The following is a 17,626-nucleotide window of genomic DNA, read 5'->3' on the forward strand; positions in this document are numbered from 1 at the left end:
GAAAACAAAACCGCCATAACAAGTTAAAAATTACATCAAATATAAATTTCAATTATAAAATCCAAAGAAAATACGTTAAAATACAAACGTTCAAGCATGAATTGTACTTTCAAAAGACAGCAACGTAAAAGCAAAAAAGAAAAAATGGTTTCCAGTAGTTGATAAAGTTACAAACAATTTGAAATAGTCAAGCTTGGTCTCACCTTGCGTCAAATCTTGACATTTTCTCCTGTCTCTGATGATGAAGGTGATGAGAATAGAAATAAAGACTAGGATGGAAACCGTAGCAACGCACCATGTGACTGGATTACCAAGGAAATATATCTGCATCTAAACACACAAAAAGATAAAGGCGTTTCACAAATTTCATGAACAAGTTTATCAGAATCCACTCTACAATATTTTCTTTATATATTTAGATTTAAAACGGAACACATCAGTAGCATTCCATAGCAATACTAAAATGACATGATTACATAATATTTTAATTTTACAACAGACATACAAAATCTGGACCAGCCAGATGTTTGGATAAAAGGTCTCAATACATCAATATACATAACAGACAATCATTACAAAATGCAAACATTTTATCATTAAATCTTTGACAGGGTTTGGAAAGTTTTTTTTTTTTTATATCTGTCAGTTCTGCCTAGAGGTGGAACTGACACTGTCATGGCGTTTTCTCTCAAATGTTGTTATTATGACACACTGCACTTGTCTAAAAACCTGTGCATAACACTAGAGAGATCATGTGATATACATCATAGCTAACGAACAGCAGTGGGGCAATGAAATCCAAGAAGTTACTTGGTAAATCTGTTGAAGAAAACATGAATTAATATTGATTCTTGTAAATAAGTAAAAACAATTATGGCAGCTTATCTGGTCTACTTTATCACAACATAATATGAAGTACGCATAAATTAGCAGGGTCCAATTTTATAGAGCTGCTTAAGCAAAAAAGGATGCTAAGCACAACAAAATTAAGCTTACCAGAAGATGGTTACCAGCCAAACTACCATGTCACATGTACCATTTGTGATTGGTATCCTGCTCATTTCTGCTTAGCAGAGAGTTGTAAAGCAATATTCTCTGCTTAAGCAACTCTACGAAAAAGGGTCCAGATTCAGTAAGACTGCTTGTTTGTAAAGTTTATATACCAACATCCCACATAGTTTTCTTACATTTGAGTTTCTGCTCAGCCAGAATGCAATGCCTCGCTGAGTAAAGGATATACCAACATCCCACATAGTTTTCTTACATTTGAGTTTTTACTCAGCCAGAATGCAATGCCTCGCTGAGTGAAGGGCATACCAACATCCCACATAGTTTTCTTACATTTGAGTTTTTACTCAGCCAGAATGCAATGCCTCGCTGAGTGAAGGGCATATCAACATCCCACATAGTTTTCTTACATTTGAGTTTTTACTCAGCCAAAATGCAATGCCTCGCTGAGTGAAGGGCCATTCTTGGGGAGACGACTGGTAGCGATGTTGATGATTTATCTCAAAGTTTTTGGTCAACATCTTCATCTATTGATGTAAAAAGAAAAAAAATTTAATACACTATTCCATAGCCATACATGCCATATAAAGTTCATGTTCTAAAACCCTATAGACCCCTATCATTGGCTGCCATCTTTAATGAAATGTGCACACGTGAAAGGCTCTCATTGGCTGAGAGTCATGCACAGCGCCCCCATCTGTGCACTTTTCCATTGTTTTACATCAAAGATGGTGATAAATGATGTCATGTGCATCCATTAGTTTCTGAGTGATTAACTTAAACTTGGGATTTGCACAGGCTTCATCATAAGAATTCAATGAAGAGCATTAAGCAACATTTATACTGTGTAACATTAGCACTACTCTGAAAACAAGTCAAGTACATGTAGTTTGTTCAGAACCATTCCACCTGGAGAGAACAAAGGGTTAGAAATCCCTTACAAACTACGATACTTGCTTATTGCTCACTGATTTTAACTAATAAATGTTTTATTATGTGCCAAAGGAAACTAAATTTCTTTATAATTATGTTGCGGACAGTAAACAAAAATTTAAACATCAACAACTTTGGATATCCCAGATATGACTATAGCATATATCACATCTAAGATACTTGCCTGCCCAAAAAAATAAAAACAAAAAACGAGTCAATCTTGCCTCTTACGGATCTACCTTTAACAAACCAAAAGTAATAAACCAAATCCTTTGAGATTTTTGGACATGCCTCGGGAAAGTCCCAAGTATACAGTGCAAATAAACATCTGTGTATATGGGTAAAACTTAAATGGATAAACATAATCCTGTTCTACTTTTTTTTTACTAAACTTATATGTTGAAAATTTACCTGTAACTCCCAGAATTTCCCCCAAAAGTTCAGTTTCCTTGTTTCATTCTGTGTTTCCGAGGGCTGGAATTGTACAAGTGAGTTGTCTCCATTGTCTGAAGCTGAAAAGAAGAAATCAAGTACATTAATTTTGGTTTTTACCCATACACCGGTGTGTGTTAGCACTGTATACTCGGTACTTTCCCGCCTTTCCCGCCCCCCCCCCCACCCCCCGAGTCCAGTGAAAAAAATATCACAGGCATATTACTAGGGTGGTTATTACTCAAAATACTAGTAAGCAAAAAACCCACAAGTTAAAGGCACTAGACACTATTGGTAAATTCAAAATACTTGTTAGCATAAAAACCCACAAGTTAATGCAGAACATACCATTGGTAATTACTCAGAGTAATTGTTGGCATGAAATCTTGCTCGGTAACAAGCAATAAAGAGCAGTTGATAGTACAAACATAACATTGTGAGAAACGTCTCCCTTTGAAGTAACCTAGTTTTCGCCAAAAACGGCAGTTTCTCAATCAAATAATAAAAGACTTTGAGTGAGATATTACCTTTTTCTCAAGAACCATTTTACTTCAAAGGGAGCCGTTTCTCACAATGTTTTACATTATTAACAGCTCTCCATTGCTCGTTACCAAGTCAATTTTTTGCTTACGCTTATTTTGAGTACTTAATACAAATAGTGACAAGCAGTCGCCAAACTCTTCCTTACTTAGGATTAATCTTAGGACTTGGGACGAGTTCAATGCGTCCTAACGTCTTTGGATACGGAACTAAACTCGTCCTAAGTCCTAAGATTAATCCTAAGTTAGGAAGAGTTTGGTGAAATCAACAGCTGGTCACTATTGGTCTTCACGTCTTCGGATACCGAACTTAACTTGTCCTAACGTAGTTAGGATAGGTTACTCGTCGCAACTCGAGATAGAAATAACCCTAGCGTTTCGCGAAATCGGCTGCAGTGCTTTGAATTAAAAAATGAAACTTGTCATCCCTTCATAATTGTGACCTCACCTTTTGCATATTGATGCTCTTCTACATTCCAGACAGTATCATCTTGCTGTAGGATCCGATCTGTAGCTACCTCATGTTGGTAGAATCCCCATTCACCAAGAAGCTTGTTTGTCATTCTAATGGCTTGAGATGTATTCACATGAATCAATCTTACATGAGATGATACAGCTTTCCAAGTATCTCCTTCAGTGTCTATATTACTAATAATCTGAAGGCACAATTTCATAAAGCCTGTTAGCACAAAAAACTCTCTATGAAAATAATAATTAGAATTTATTCATTTATTAGGTTCATGGCTCATGTTAAATAATTTATAACAATAATATAAGTTATCGCAGAAGCGCTCGTGGAAATACGGAAAATATAGCGTCTGCGTCCCATATCCAACGAGGCCGAAGGCCTCGTTGGATATGGGACGCAGAAGTGCTATATTTTTCCGTATTCCACTCGCGCTTGTGCGATAACTTATATTATTGTTATAAATTATTTATTTGATTTTTGGGGTTGAACAAAGAATTGACTAGAGTGGGATTCGAACCAACGACCTCCGGATTAACGTGCCGGCGCTCTACCAACTGAGCTATCTAGCTCTATATTGGCGGTGTCCCTATTTTGTCAATATCTTTGTTCGGGGGTGCCAGTCAGAAGCCATACAACCGTTAACTGCCGTGTAGCCAGGGATCACACCCAAATTACGATACAACCTGGGAAGCGGCAGCTAGGGGATCACCTTAAGGGGATGCGACTTTTTGTTTCAGATATCAATATAAACCACAAGGGAAACTGACTGGGTAAATTTGTAAATGATTTTGGGGTTGAACAAAGAATTGACTAGAGTGGGATTCGAACCAACGACCTCCGGATTAACGTGCCGGCGCGCTGAACAAAGAATTGACTAGAGTGGGATTCGAACCAACGACCTCCGGATTAACGTGCCGGCGCTCTACCAACTGAGCTATCTAGCTCTATATTGGCGGTGTCCCTATTTTGTCTATATCAAAAAGTCGCATCCCCTTAAGGTGATCCCCTAGCTGCCGCTTCCCAGGTTGTATCGTAATTTGGGTGTGATCCCTGGCTACACGGCAGTCAACGGTTGTATGGCTTCTGACTGGCACCCCCGAACAAAGATATTGACAAAATAGGGACACCGCCAATATAGAGCTAGATAGCTCAGTTGGTAGAGCGCCGGCACGTTAATCCGGAGGTCGTTGGTTCGAATCCCACTCTAGTCAATTCTTTGTTCAACCCCCAAAATCATTTACAAATTTACCCAGTCAGTTTCCCTTGTGCTTTATATTGATAAATTATTTATTTATTACATTACATTAGAACAAACTAATATGTAGTTAGGCCTATAGAGAAGAATAGGTAACAGGGTGTCTAGTTTTTAAATGAACAATATTGCTTCATCAGGGAACTCTTACTGACACAATATTGCTGTCATCCGGGTACTTTTTACAAAAGCGTTCAATACGCTGATATATTTTTGCCTCTGGAGGCCTGATATAAATAATAATAAATAATAAAGGAGCAATTGAGCAACATTAATCATAAAGGCAAGAAAGAACTTATCACAACAAATAATTCATTCTAAGATGGCCATGGTTAATAAAAGCGAAAAGGACAAGTAACGTAATAATAGTGCAGCAATTGAACACAGGCTAAAGGCAACATTAATCATAAAGTCCTGAAACAAACTTAATATACATGTAACAAACAATTCATTCTAGGATGGGCCAGGGGTGGATTTCACAAAGAGTTAAGACGTTTCTTATCTTAGTCCTAACTTAGTAGTAGCCTTAAAGTTTTAATATCTCCTATAGGACTAGTCCTAACTCTTTGTGAAATCGGCCCCAGGATTAATAAAAAGTGAACCATATTTACGAGTGACTCACCACTTTCCAGAGGCTTTGTTCAGGAATTGAGATGTTGTAATTAATGTATCCTGATACTTCCATGAAGTTGGGAGACACTGGGGCAGCCACATCATGACTGTAGGTACAAGAACAATGTCAATAATTTGCCCTGAATATTGACACAACTAAAATTTGCCTCGAATATTGACACAACAAAGCTGTAAGTTGAGATTGATAAATACAGACATTTAAGTAGCAGCTTTTCAAAATCAGGCATGCAACTGTAACTTCGGCAAAAAAAAAGAGGAAAATACAAAATTTCAATGATTTTGTATAGTTTTCTCCAGTTTCTTCAGTTTTGCATGCCTGCAAAATGTCAGTTAATGGTAAAATTTTAACATCCTGATTAAAGACACAAATATTGTGCAAATATTTCATAATCTTTGTAATCAGACAGTGGTTATATGTGATGCGACCAAGCAAAATTAGTAATTTTATCGACCCAGGTCTTTTTAAACTTGTTTGTACATTTGAAAAGATCAAAGTCTATGCTTTAATACTATTGAAACCCGAGGTAGATACAACCTTTGGTTCAAAAGTTGTGGAAGTAGAAACATCAATTGAAAGAAATAAAACTGAGAAAACGGATTCAAAGTCAAGTTGTTCTTTGTAAATACTTTGCAACAGTTTATTTCAATGCTAATTCCAACCCGTTTTGGTGTTTTTTATCAGGAAAGAAATTGCCAATACAAATAAGATATATTTTGGCATTTAAACAAAAGAGTACATATTTTTTTGAAATACCCCTGTTGACCTGTTTTGGCTTGTTTCTCCATACTGATGTTTCCGACAAACGACTCATTTAACTTGATCGCATAACATATATATTTTGTTTCTAGGAACCATGACAAACCTATTAAGCAACCGAGTAGTCCTGCCATGAACAAGCTGAATGATGTCTCCATGTTTGATTTGTTTAGGTGTGTCTGTCACTCCTATGTAAGAGCTCTTTGGATCTTTCACAATCCACCAGTTGTTAACGTCCTGCACAAATAATAACAGTTTTTACATCATGACCTTTAAGTACTGATAGGATTTTGGTCTACAAAGTAATCTACAAGATATGGTCGTCTTAAAGGCATTAGACAGCTTTGTGGTAATTGTCAAAGACCAGTGTTCTCACTTAGCATGCTTGGTGTATCGCAATATATGCATAAAATAACAAATCTGAGAAAATTTTGACTTAATTGGTCATTCAAGTTGCAAAAGAATAATAAAAATAACACCCTTGTTGCACAAATTTAAGTGCTTTCAGATGCCTAATAAAAGGCTTCAGGCCTGATGTCTTTTATTATTTGGGTGAGAAATAGCCTATTTCTCAAAATCTATGTTAAACTTCAGTGGAAGCCATTCTTACAATGTTTTATACTTTCAACAGCTCTCCACTGCTCATTACCAAGTACGTTTTTATTTTAACAATTTTGTTTATAGTAATTACCAATAGTGTCCACTGCCTTTAAGGAAAACTAACATCATGACCTTTGAGCACCGATAGTGACAGGAGTGTACTGTTCGGGCATCTATGGAAACCTCATGACACTGCAGGTTTATCCATATCATTGTATCCAATGGAATCACTGGATCTAGCGGCAGCGACCTGTCTTTATCTTTGCGGATAAAGACAGGGGCCCAGTCTACTGCCCTCATGACCTTGGAGCACTACAGTATACTGTTAAGCATTACTCTTCTGTGCTTAGCAAGTTTTGTTTGCTTACTGGCTTTTTAAAATTGTAAAAGCTGTACATACCTTGAAGCTGTAGCATGTGACCTGTTGCTGACCTGAGCTCCCTCTACCATCATCGTACTTAAAGGGATAGTTGTGAGGATGTGAATGAAGCCAACACATGTGATTATGGGTATGACGTAGAGTGATCTGAGATCCATACACAATAAATAAGGGTTGCCCCTTCGTAACTAAAGACAAGCCTCCCTGGAACAAAGATAACGAGACATTATACACTATAATAATAAGAATAATATTAATGAACACTTATAAAGTGCACAAATCCATCAAAGTGCTCATGGCGCTATGTGTACAATCAATAACATACACTATGTACAAAATTAAAACATAAGCCTAAGCTGAGAAGAAATCCAGAACATGTGTTAGAGAAATACAATACTAATGCTAATACACTAACCATAAAACAAACAATAATAATAATAATAATAATTTATTCATATATAGCGCAAATTCCAATATAATTTTGTTGAAATGCGCTGAACAATAAATCAATGATAAAAATACAAGAAATTACCTTATAAAAAAAATACCCATCACACTACTACACACATTGAAATAAATAAAGGAAACAGCAATAAAATGACTTTAAAAATGAGCAATTAAATTACTAAAATCAAAGAAGATTAAAACAAATATAAACATTATAAAAAGACAACACTCATCTTGAAAACAGATGAAAACAAAAATAGCTCACAAGGAGCTTGGAACGACCCTCCATATCACATACTAAAATCAGTGAAGAACAACAACATCAGTAAAATTTGAAAAGATGAGTTGTTAAACAGAGGAGACTTGAAGTTATCAACACTGTTAGCTCTCCTAATGTTAATTGGAATGGCATTCCAGAGGGTAGGGCCAGGCTAGATGTCTTTGACATGAGATGCAAGTTACCAACACTGTTAGCTCTCCTAATGTTAATTGGAAGGGCATTCGAGAGAGTAGGGCCAGGCTAGATGTCTTTGACATGAGATGCAAGTTATCAACACTGTTAGCTCTCCTAATGTTAATTGGAAGGGCATTCCAGAGGGTAGTGCCAGGCTAAATGTCTTTGACATGAGATGCAAGTTATCAACACTGTTACCTCTCCTAATGTTAATTGGAATGGCATTCCAGAGGGTAGTGCCAGGCTAAATGTCTTTGACATGAGATGCAAGTTACCAACACTGTTAGCTCTCCTAATGTTAATTGGAAGGGCATTCCAGAGGGTAGTGCCAAGCTAGATGTCTTTGACATGAGATGCAAGTTATCAACACTGTTAGCTCTCCTAATGTTAATTGGAAGGGCATTCCATAGGGTAGGGCCAGGCTAGATGTCTTTGACATGAGATGCAAGTTATCAACACTGTTAGCTCTCCTAATGTTAATTGGAAGGGCATTCCAGAGGGTAGTGCCAGGCTAAATGTCTTTGACATGAGATGCAAGTTATCAACACTGTTAGCTCTCCTAATGTTCATTGGAAGGGCATTCCATAGGGTAGGGCCAGGCTAGATGTCTTTGACATGAGATGCAAGTTATCAACACTGTTAGCTCTCCTAATGTTAATTGGAAGGGCATTCGAGAGAGTAGTGCCAGGCTAAATGCCTTTGACATGAGATGTCAAAGAAATATCCTGCACATTAATTGGACAAAACATGTCAGAAATAAGCATGTAAGAGCATTGACCAAACAGCCCCCACTCTCAAGCATCAGAAGAAAACACAGACTGCAGTGGTTTGGTCACATCCATAGCTAGTAATGGGCAAACAGCGGATCACTAAGCAACTCTACAACTGGTCACCAACCTATGGGAAACACACACGAGGGCGCCCTAAGACAAAATGGAAAAATGTAATCCAGAGGGACCTCTCCAGACAGGGCAGTGGGTGGGTCTGTGGAGGAGGCAGAAATGGCAGCTCAAGATCGGTCTATTTGGAAGCTTCTCACCATTCTGGCAGCCGGTGCAGAAATGCATGATGCTAACACTACTGATAATAATAAGAACACTTATAACGCATCAGTATCCACAAAGTATTGATCCTCATGACACGAATACAAATATAGCAATATAGCAATAATAATATAGCAACAAATCAACAAACATGATGATGGTGAAGTAAGGATAAATTTCCATATTAACGAAAAATAATTTCATTCAAAAACAAACATCAATTAGAAAGGTAGTTATTTGAGTTGCGTGTTTATTTGACATACCTCTAAGCTTGCTGAGAATGCACTTGTCATCTGGCTGTCATTTGGACCGGCCTTACTGAGCACGCTCAGATGAATGTAGAAAAAACTTATGTAGACCATGACGGGTAGAACGATGAGAAGGCTAAATCTGGCCATAAAATGGTGGATTAGGGTCATCTGAAAATGTGAACAAAAGGTTTGGTCAAGTGCTACACCGCAGTTAGTCCAAAGTTAATTTGAAAGCTTGTTTTTTAAACAATATTTTTAATATTTCTATTTTTATTTACTTTACTTCTTCGGTAGATAAAAAGTACAATTATGCACATTTTTTAGGTAAAAATAATAGAAGATAAAGCAATGAATAATAATACCGAGGAAGGAAAAAGAAACAGCTGGAGCGCGAAGGATTTCCTAAAATAAACAGAGTTCTGTCTAGAGGCTCTCCTCTCCAACTTATCCTAAAGAGAACAACAATATATTTAAATATACAAATAAATAAATGTACAAATACACAAACAGCAATACAAATACAATAACAATAATAATCATAACAAAGAACAATTCTTGTATAGCGCATATCAGAATCAAAGAGAAGTCTGTATGCACTTTTTATATGAAAAAAAGATAAGTTAAAGTTAGACATAGAGACAAGTAAATAAGTACATAAAGAAAAATTTAGCTGATATGGAAGAAATACTGAAGGCTGTTGCAATACTGATTGTATGTGAGTACATTGTCTCAGACTAAAACCACTTGATGAAATCTTGACTATTCCATTTCACAAGATGCTAAATAAAAAGGAAAAGCCAGATTTCAGCAAGTGATTATATTCTGGTCAATGTCATTTCAATAATTCAATAGTTTAATAAAAAGAAAACATTTCAAATGTTTGCCAGCAGCAGATTTACATGAACACAGTACTAAAGACATTTTATAAGTGCAGACACTGCAGACTGGGTATATTAAAAAAACAAGTTTGAGATTTATTGAGAATTTTGTAAGTTTGGGTTTTTGGTCAAAAATCCCCAAAAATCTGTGATGCCGGCACGTTTAAAATTTTCACAATTTGGCTGAAACAAATTTTCGTAATTATATCAGTGGAGACTGGGTGGGTATACAACTTAAATTTTAAGATTTATTGAGAATTTTGTGAGTTTGGATTTCTGGTCCGAAATGAAACAAACTGAACCATGCCGGTATGGTAAAAAAATTTCAGATTAAGGGTCATAAAATTTCCGATGATTTTATTTTATGGTTTCAAATGATTTATCAGTGGAGACTGGGTATACAACCAAAATTTTTTAATTTATTGAGAATTTTGTGAGTTTGTGTTTTGTTAAAAAATCCCACGTATTCTGTGATGCCAGCATGGGTAGATTTTTCAGATTTGGGGTGAAACAAATTTCTGTGATTTTACGCTTTCAAATGATACAGAAGATACTACCAAAGACATTTTATCAATGCAGAGTGGGTATATAAGCGAAAGTTGGAGATTTTTAAAGAATTTTGCGAGTTTGTGTTTTTGGTCAAAAATCCCAAAAAATCTGTGATGCCGGCATGGGTCAAAATTTCGGATTTGGGGTGAAACAATTTTCGGTGATTTTATGCCTTCAAATGATACAGAACAGACTACTGAAGACATTTTATCAGTGCGGACTGGGTAAATAAGTAAAAGTTTCAAAATTATTGAGAATTTTGTGAGTTTCAGTTTTCGGTCAAAAATCCCAAAAAATCTGTGATGCCGGCATGGGTCAAACTTTCGGATTTGGGGTGAAACAATTTTCGGTGATTTTATGCTTTCAAATGATACAGAACAGACTACTGAAGACATTTTATCAGTGCGGACTGGGTATATAAGTAAAAGTTTGAGAATTATTGAGAATTTTGTGAGTTTCAGGTTTTCGGTCAAAAATCCCAAAAGATCTGTGAGGGCATGGGTCAAATTTTTAGATTTGGGGTGAAGCAAATTTCGGTGACTTTATGCTTTCAAATGATACAGAACAGACTACTGAAGACATTTTATCAGTGCGGACTGGGTATATAAATAAAAGTTTGAGAATTTTGTGGTTTCGGTTTTCGGTCAAAATCCCAATTTTTTAGATTTGGGGTGAAGCAAATTTCGGTGACTTTATGCTTTCAAATGATACAGAACAGACTACTGAAGACATTTTATCAGTGCGGACTGGGTATTTAAGTAAAAGTTTGAGAATTATTGAAAAAAAAAATTTCTCCAGTGATTTTGTGCTTTAAAATAATGCAGAAAAGACTACCGAAGACATTTTTTTCAGTGCAGACTTGGTATATTAGTAAAAAATTGAGATTTATTGAGAATTTTGTAAGCTCAGGTTTTCGGTCCAAAATCCCCAAAAAATTGTGATGCCGGCATGGGTCAAATTTTCAGATTTGTGGTCATATTTTCAGATTTGGGGTGAAACAATCTTCGGTGATTTTATGCTTTCAAATGATACAGAACAGACTAATGAAGACATTTTATCAGTGCGGACTGGGTATGTAAGCAAAACGTTTAGATTTATTGAGAATATTGTGAGTTTGTTTTTTTTGTCCAAAATATAAAAAAAATTCAGATTTGGGGTTAAACAATTTCTGGTGAGTTTAAGCTTTCAAAGTTTACAGAACAGAGAACAATGGCGCCATACAATATCAAAATTGAGTCATAAAATGTTTAACACTCACAACTGAAAGACTGCGATCTCCTACGAGTTGCCAGAAATCATACGCCACCACAAGGTATATAAGACTCACCATCAAAATGGCAGAGTACTTCACACTGCAAATAATATAAACAATGTAAATACCTGTTAGGTCAAAATTAGAGATCATTTTAAATTAACAACTAGTTGTAATTGATCTGTGTCAGCACTAAATCCTCTGTATTTTTCTGAGCTCTGTGAAAACAAATCCCAGGCATACTACTCAGAAGAGATTCGAACCCAGGACCTTTGCAATTCTAGCACAGTGTCTTATTAACTAGACCAAAGAGATTGCCCGGCAGCTAGAGAAAGTTCACAGAGCTCGGGAAAGTACCGAGTATACATTGCTAACACACATCGGTGTATTCAGGTATAACCAAAATTCATGTTTCTTTATCCCTGATGCTAATTTCCATCTATTGGTTTTTATTGTTCAAATTTGAGCATTTGTTAAAGATGCGTTACCTGTGTTTGGATGACGGGATTTAAAATAGGAATTCAGATAGGTTGTTGGTTTGTGTAATGATGAGGTTTCTGATGTCAGGCACTTTTGCTTTAAAATAAGTTCCAGTGCCTTTAAGCTGACTATATACAGTTTCAGGATTTTTTTTAAACAAACAATAGCATTACAACTTACCTGACTGCGCAAGTTATTGCTATGCCCAATAACAACATGCACAACCACCATGATGCACTGAAACACCTATTAATAGAAAAAAGAAATATAATAATAATAATTCTTATACAGCGCATATCACCCCTATGCCTATGCGCTGTAAAAGGAAATCAACACTTATTGTACAAAGTAAACAGATATGTTTTTAACCGGTTTTTGAATTGTTCTGATGTCTCAGCCTGTTTGACAACCTCTGGAAGACTGTTCTATAGCTAAACTGCTGCGTATTGGAAAGAGCGGGAACAACAGAAATGTCAAACTTCAGAACCTACAGGGTTGTACTGCATGCCAATGGGAGACTTTGAAACGCTAGGTGGCAGCAGACTTAGTACTGGGTATGCGTACATTACCAAGAACAATGGATTTACCGAGGATGTCTGCTGCCACCTAGCATCCAAAAAGTCCAGCAACTACAAACAAACATCAACATTTTAAAAATCTATTAATACGTATAAAAAATAATTGCATAATGACACAAATTGAAAAATGTCGTTCTTTGATAGAAGTGCATTGATGTAGAATATAATTACAAGGTGGAATCCAGACTCCTACATTTTACAACGCAAAGCCAAGTGAAACCGAAGAGCCATATATAAATGCGACAATGCAATCAAATTCATCAAATAATATTTCGCTTGAAGGGAAGGTACACGTTTGGTAATTGTCAAAGACCAGTCTTCTCACTTGGTGTATCCCATCATATGCATAAAATAACAAGCCTGTGAAAATTTGGGCTCAATCGGTCATCGAAGTTGCGAGAAAATGATGAAAGAAAAAACACCCTACTTGGACGAAGTTGTGTGCTTTCAGATTGGAATAGAAGTCTTTTATTATTTTAGTGAGAAATCACCTCTTTCTCAAAAACTACATTACTTCAGTGGGAGTCGTTTCCCACAATGTTTTATACTATCAACAGCTCTCCAATGTTCGTTACCAAGTCAGTTTTGAAGTTAATACATGTATTTGTTATGAGTAGTTACCAAACATGTACCTTCCCTTTAACACCTAGCCCAAGATCCTAGGCCAACACTAACATACACAGGCAGAAACTATAAATAAATAAACTGCGCCAATAAAGTATCTAAACACTTACAAATGGTCAGATTTATCGGAACCTGAAATAGTATACAAAAATTTAATTCTTCGTTTCTATTCACCGTTAATTTCTGCACGTTTTGACACATCTTGTGTTGCGTTACGATGTTGTTTGGTGGATTTATGGACACTTGAGTGGCTTAAGGTCGAATTTCAAAAGTTGCAAAAGCCCCTATTCACCCCAATTCCAAAAGGGAACTCACAAAAGCATCACACTCAGACAAAATCAAGACAAAAGACACAAACTCGTTTCGTTTACATGACCATGAAATTAATTGCCGTATCTTTAACTCTAAAACTGCTGTTATCCTGTCCTCCATTCTTGGTATGTCCTCCATCATTGTCCTGAACGGCAAGGAGTCGTCTTCTCATACTCTCAATGAGACCTCTGATCTGTCCCTGGTCAATCCCCTGCCATTTCCTGATCAGGATGCGTCGCAAACCCCTCAAGAGTGGTGTCAGGCTTCATGGACTTGTTCACTTTCTTCTTCTGCTGCAGAAGTCACCCTCGGACGGCCACTCCTTGGCAGGTCGTCCACATTTCCCTAAACTTGGTAGCGATTCCACCATTTACTGACCGTCGCTGGTGACGTTTTTACCTGATGAGCTGCAGCTCGCATCGACGTACCGGCTTCTATCAAACCAACGATCCGGCCTCTTCCCTGTTTGGTCGTTTGAGCCATCTTTCCTGTTATCTTGAAACACCTTTCCCTGTCTTACCATTGTTGTATGCCTCCCAGCATCTTTGACCCCTTTGCTTGGTTACTGACAATTATTGGTGAGTATGTTCATCGCAACCGATTTATCCAAAACGCGACCAAAAAAACATCATTTATAAAAGGCGAGCAAAAGAAACGCCGATCTTACTCGTCACAATACAACGATTTAGCTTGAATAGGGGCTTTTGCAACTTTTGAAATTCGACCTTAAGCCACTCAAGTGCCCGTAAATCCACCAAACAACATCGTAGCGCAACACAAGATGTGTCAAAATGTGCAGAAATTAACGGTGACTCGAAATGAATAATTATTTTTTGGCATACTGTTTCAGGTTCCGATATATCTGACCATTTGGTAAGTGTTTAGATACTTTATTGGTGCAGTTTAGTTAAATTGCGGGTACAACCATGTGTACATCACTTTTGTGGGAGTGTTGGCTCTGAAAAGAGCCGGTATGGTCTCGACATTTCAAACACTACACTCTGCAAAGCTTCAAACAATAGTACTTAGTACTCATCAATATATGCAGAAGTGGACTGTTCACACTGATATCATTAGCTGGGTTGAGATGTCCAAGTACCACAAGCTGTGGTCTCGACATTCAAACAGTATACTCTGCAAAGCTTCAAACAGTACTTAGTACTCATCAATATATGCAGAAGTGGACTGTTCACACTGATGTCATTAGCTGGGTTGAGATGTCTGAGTACCACAAGCATAGCTAATTTGTTTATGACCATGGCCTAATTTCACCCAGCCTGTAAGCATAAAAAACTTGCTAAGCACAGAAAAATCTTGCTTAACAGAAACTGTTAACAACCCAAATCCTTTAAAGTTTACATTGTTGCAACTGGTGCACCTCTAGTATTATGCTTAGCAAAACAATTTATGAAGCAGCATTTTCTGCTAAACAGCTTTATGAAATTAGGCCCCTATTGATTAAAAATTTCACCTTTGTCTCATCTTCCTGAGCCTGAACAACAGTATCAATGCAGTGAATGTGAAGAACAAAAGCATCGTGTCCAGTAGAATAAACCTTGATTCTGTGATTAACGCATTATCTGCAAAGAAAAGTGTGTTGCTTAAAGACACTGGACACAATTGGTTATTACTTGGTAACGGGCAACGAAGAGCTTTCTGAAGTACTGTAATTTTTGAGAAAGAGGTAATTTCTCACTAAATAAATATGTGAATCTAATAGAAGAGTTCAGGCCTGAAGCCTTTTTAGGCATACATGGAAGAAAACACACAATTGTCTGAAATAAGAGTAGTTTTTTAATATATTATTCTCTTACAACTTTGATGACCAATTGAGCCCAAATTTTCACAGATTTGTTATTTTATACACGTTATATTGGGATACACCAAGTGAGAACACTAGTCTCTGACAATTTACCAAAGTGGCCAGTGCCTTAATTAACACCAAGTGAGTGCACTGGTCTCTGACAATTTACCAAAGTGTCCAGTGCCTTAACTAACACCAAGTGAGTACACTGGTCTCTGACAATTTACCAAAGTGTCCAGTGCCTTAACTAACACCAAGTGAGTACACTGGTCTCTGACAATTTACCAAAGTGTCCAGTGCCTTAACTAACACCAAGTGAGTACACTGGTCTCTGACAATTTACCAAAGTGTCCAGTGCCTTAACTAACACCAAGTGAGTACACTGGTCTCTGACAATTTACCAAAGTGTCCAGTGCCTTAACTAACACCAAGTGAGTACACTGGTCTCTGACAATTTACCAAAGTGTCCAGTGCCTTAACTAACACCAAGTGAGTACACTGGTCTCTGACAATTTACCAAAGTGTCCAGTGCCTTAACTAACACCAAGTGAGTACACTGGTCTCTGACAATTTACCAAAGTGTCCAGTGCCTTAACTAACACCAAGTGAGTACACTGGTCTCTGACAATTTACCAAAGTGTCCAGTGCCTTAACTAACACCAAGTGAGTACACTGGTCTCTGACAATTTACCAAAGTGTCTAGTGCCTTAACTAAAGGCACTGAACAAGGCACTGGACACGTTTGGTAAAAGCAATAATTTATTTCTAAGAACAATCAACACAAGTGAAATAATTTATTTCTAAGAACAATCAACACAAGTGATGCAGTCTGTACTTCATTGTGTCTATTGCTAACAATCTCAATATATAAACAATACTTACCGAACAATACAAGCACTGCAGCCTGTACTGCTGTCCAATCAGTGTAGCCAATCTCAGTGATAATCAAATAGACAATAGGAACTAGTAGACTCCCACATAACGCTGGAATCAATCTCAGATGCCAGATCGGCAGATCGCATGGGTATTCTACAATGTAAAAAATAAAATATTGTTGAAATTGCATTAATTTAAGTCTTAAAGACAATTAAACACCCTGGACACTATTGGTATTTGTCACAGACCAGTCTTTTCACTTGGTGTATCTAAACGTATGCATAAAATAACAAACCTGTGAAAGTTTGAGCTCAATTGGTTGTCGAAGTTGCAAGATATTAATGAAAGAAAAAACACCCTTGTCACACGAAGTTGTGTGCTTTCAGATGATTGATTTCGAGACCTGAAATTCTAAATCTCACACTGTTTATATTACACCCCTTACAAATATGCTGCCTTTTCATTGGCTTAGAGAGCGTCACATGACATGTCTTAGTTTTACTAGACGGCGGCCGTTTGATAGTGCATCGTTTGCCGTGTGATAGTGCATCGTTTGCCATGTGATAGTCTGACGACTATCACACGGCGTGCAGTACCCAGACGTCTTTTTACCCAGAACCCAATCAGTTGTGCATCTGTGTACCTGAAACACGCGTACGATTGTTACGTGTTTAAACAGGGTTCGAAATTAGCGGTCGCCCGGTCGCCAAATGCGAGTGAAAATAGAGGCAGGCGAGTGAAAACCCTTTCTCACTAGCCCGCCAGGCGAGTCAAATAATTATTCCTTTTCCCATATACTTAAGCTTTTAAACTAGTAAGTTTGACAATTCTGGCTACTTGCTAGATTTAATTTTTCCGTGATCGGGACCGGAATTGCTGTCGTTCGTTTCAGAAAACACGTACAATCAATTGAAAACATGATGCACAAACCACATGGTGCCGAGTATCCTTACAGTACATGTACACGGTGGCCCACTGGTACGTCCATGTAGTATGCACAGCACATACACAATACACACACAGTCATCCAAAGTCCATTCTGACCAACACTCTGCACGCTGTGAATGGCCGTTGAT

At 37.2% G+C, this 17,626-nt stretch overlaps 1 protein-coding gene across 4 annotated transcripts in view; it reads right to left on the reverse strand.

Moving 5' to 3' along the window:
• Positions 1–17,626, reverse strand: part of LOC117306978 (protein O-mannosyl-transferase 1-like) — a 50,128-nt gene that overhangs the window by 20,278 nt on the left and 12,224 nt on the right. For all 4 annotated transcript variants that reach the window (XM_033791585.1, XM_033791586.1, XM_033791588.1 and 1 more), the window contains exons 5-16: positions 16,557–16,703; positions 15,342–15,450; positions 12,537–12,602; positions 11,883–11,976; positions 9,210–9,365; positions 7,024–7,206; positions 6,130–6,260; positions 5,256–5,352; positions 3,361–3,568; positions 2,353–2,453; positions 1,419–1,535; positions 204–330 (exon numbers count right to left, since the gene is read on the reverse strand). In XM_033791585.1, coding sequence (XP_033647476.1) covers positions 204–330; positions 1,419–1,535; positions 2,353–2,453; positions 3,361–3,568; positions 5,256–5,352; positions 6,130–6,260; positions 7,024–7,206; positions 9,210–9,365; positions 11,883–11,976; positions 12,537–12,602; positions 15,342–15,450; positions 16,557–16,703 — 1,536 coding nt within the window. The remainder of the gene's footprint in view (positions 1–203; positions 331–1,418; positions 1,536–2,352; positions 2,454–3,360; positions 3,569–5,255; positions 5,353–6,129; positions 6,261–7,023; positions 7,207–9,209; positions 9,366–11,882; positions 11,977–12,536; positions 12,603–15,341; positions 15,451–16,556; positions 16,704–17,626) is intronic.

Source organism: Asterias rubens, chromosome 2, assembly GCF_902459465.1.
Source record: "Asterias rubens chromosome 2, eAstRub1.3, whole genome shotgun sequence".
Lineage (NCBI taxonomy): Eukaryota > Metazoa > Echinodermata > Asteroidea > Forcipulatida > Asteriidae > Asterias > Asterias rubens.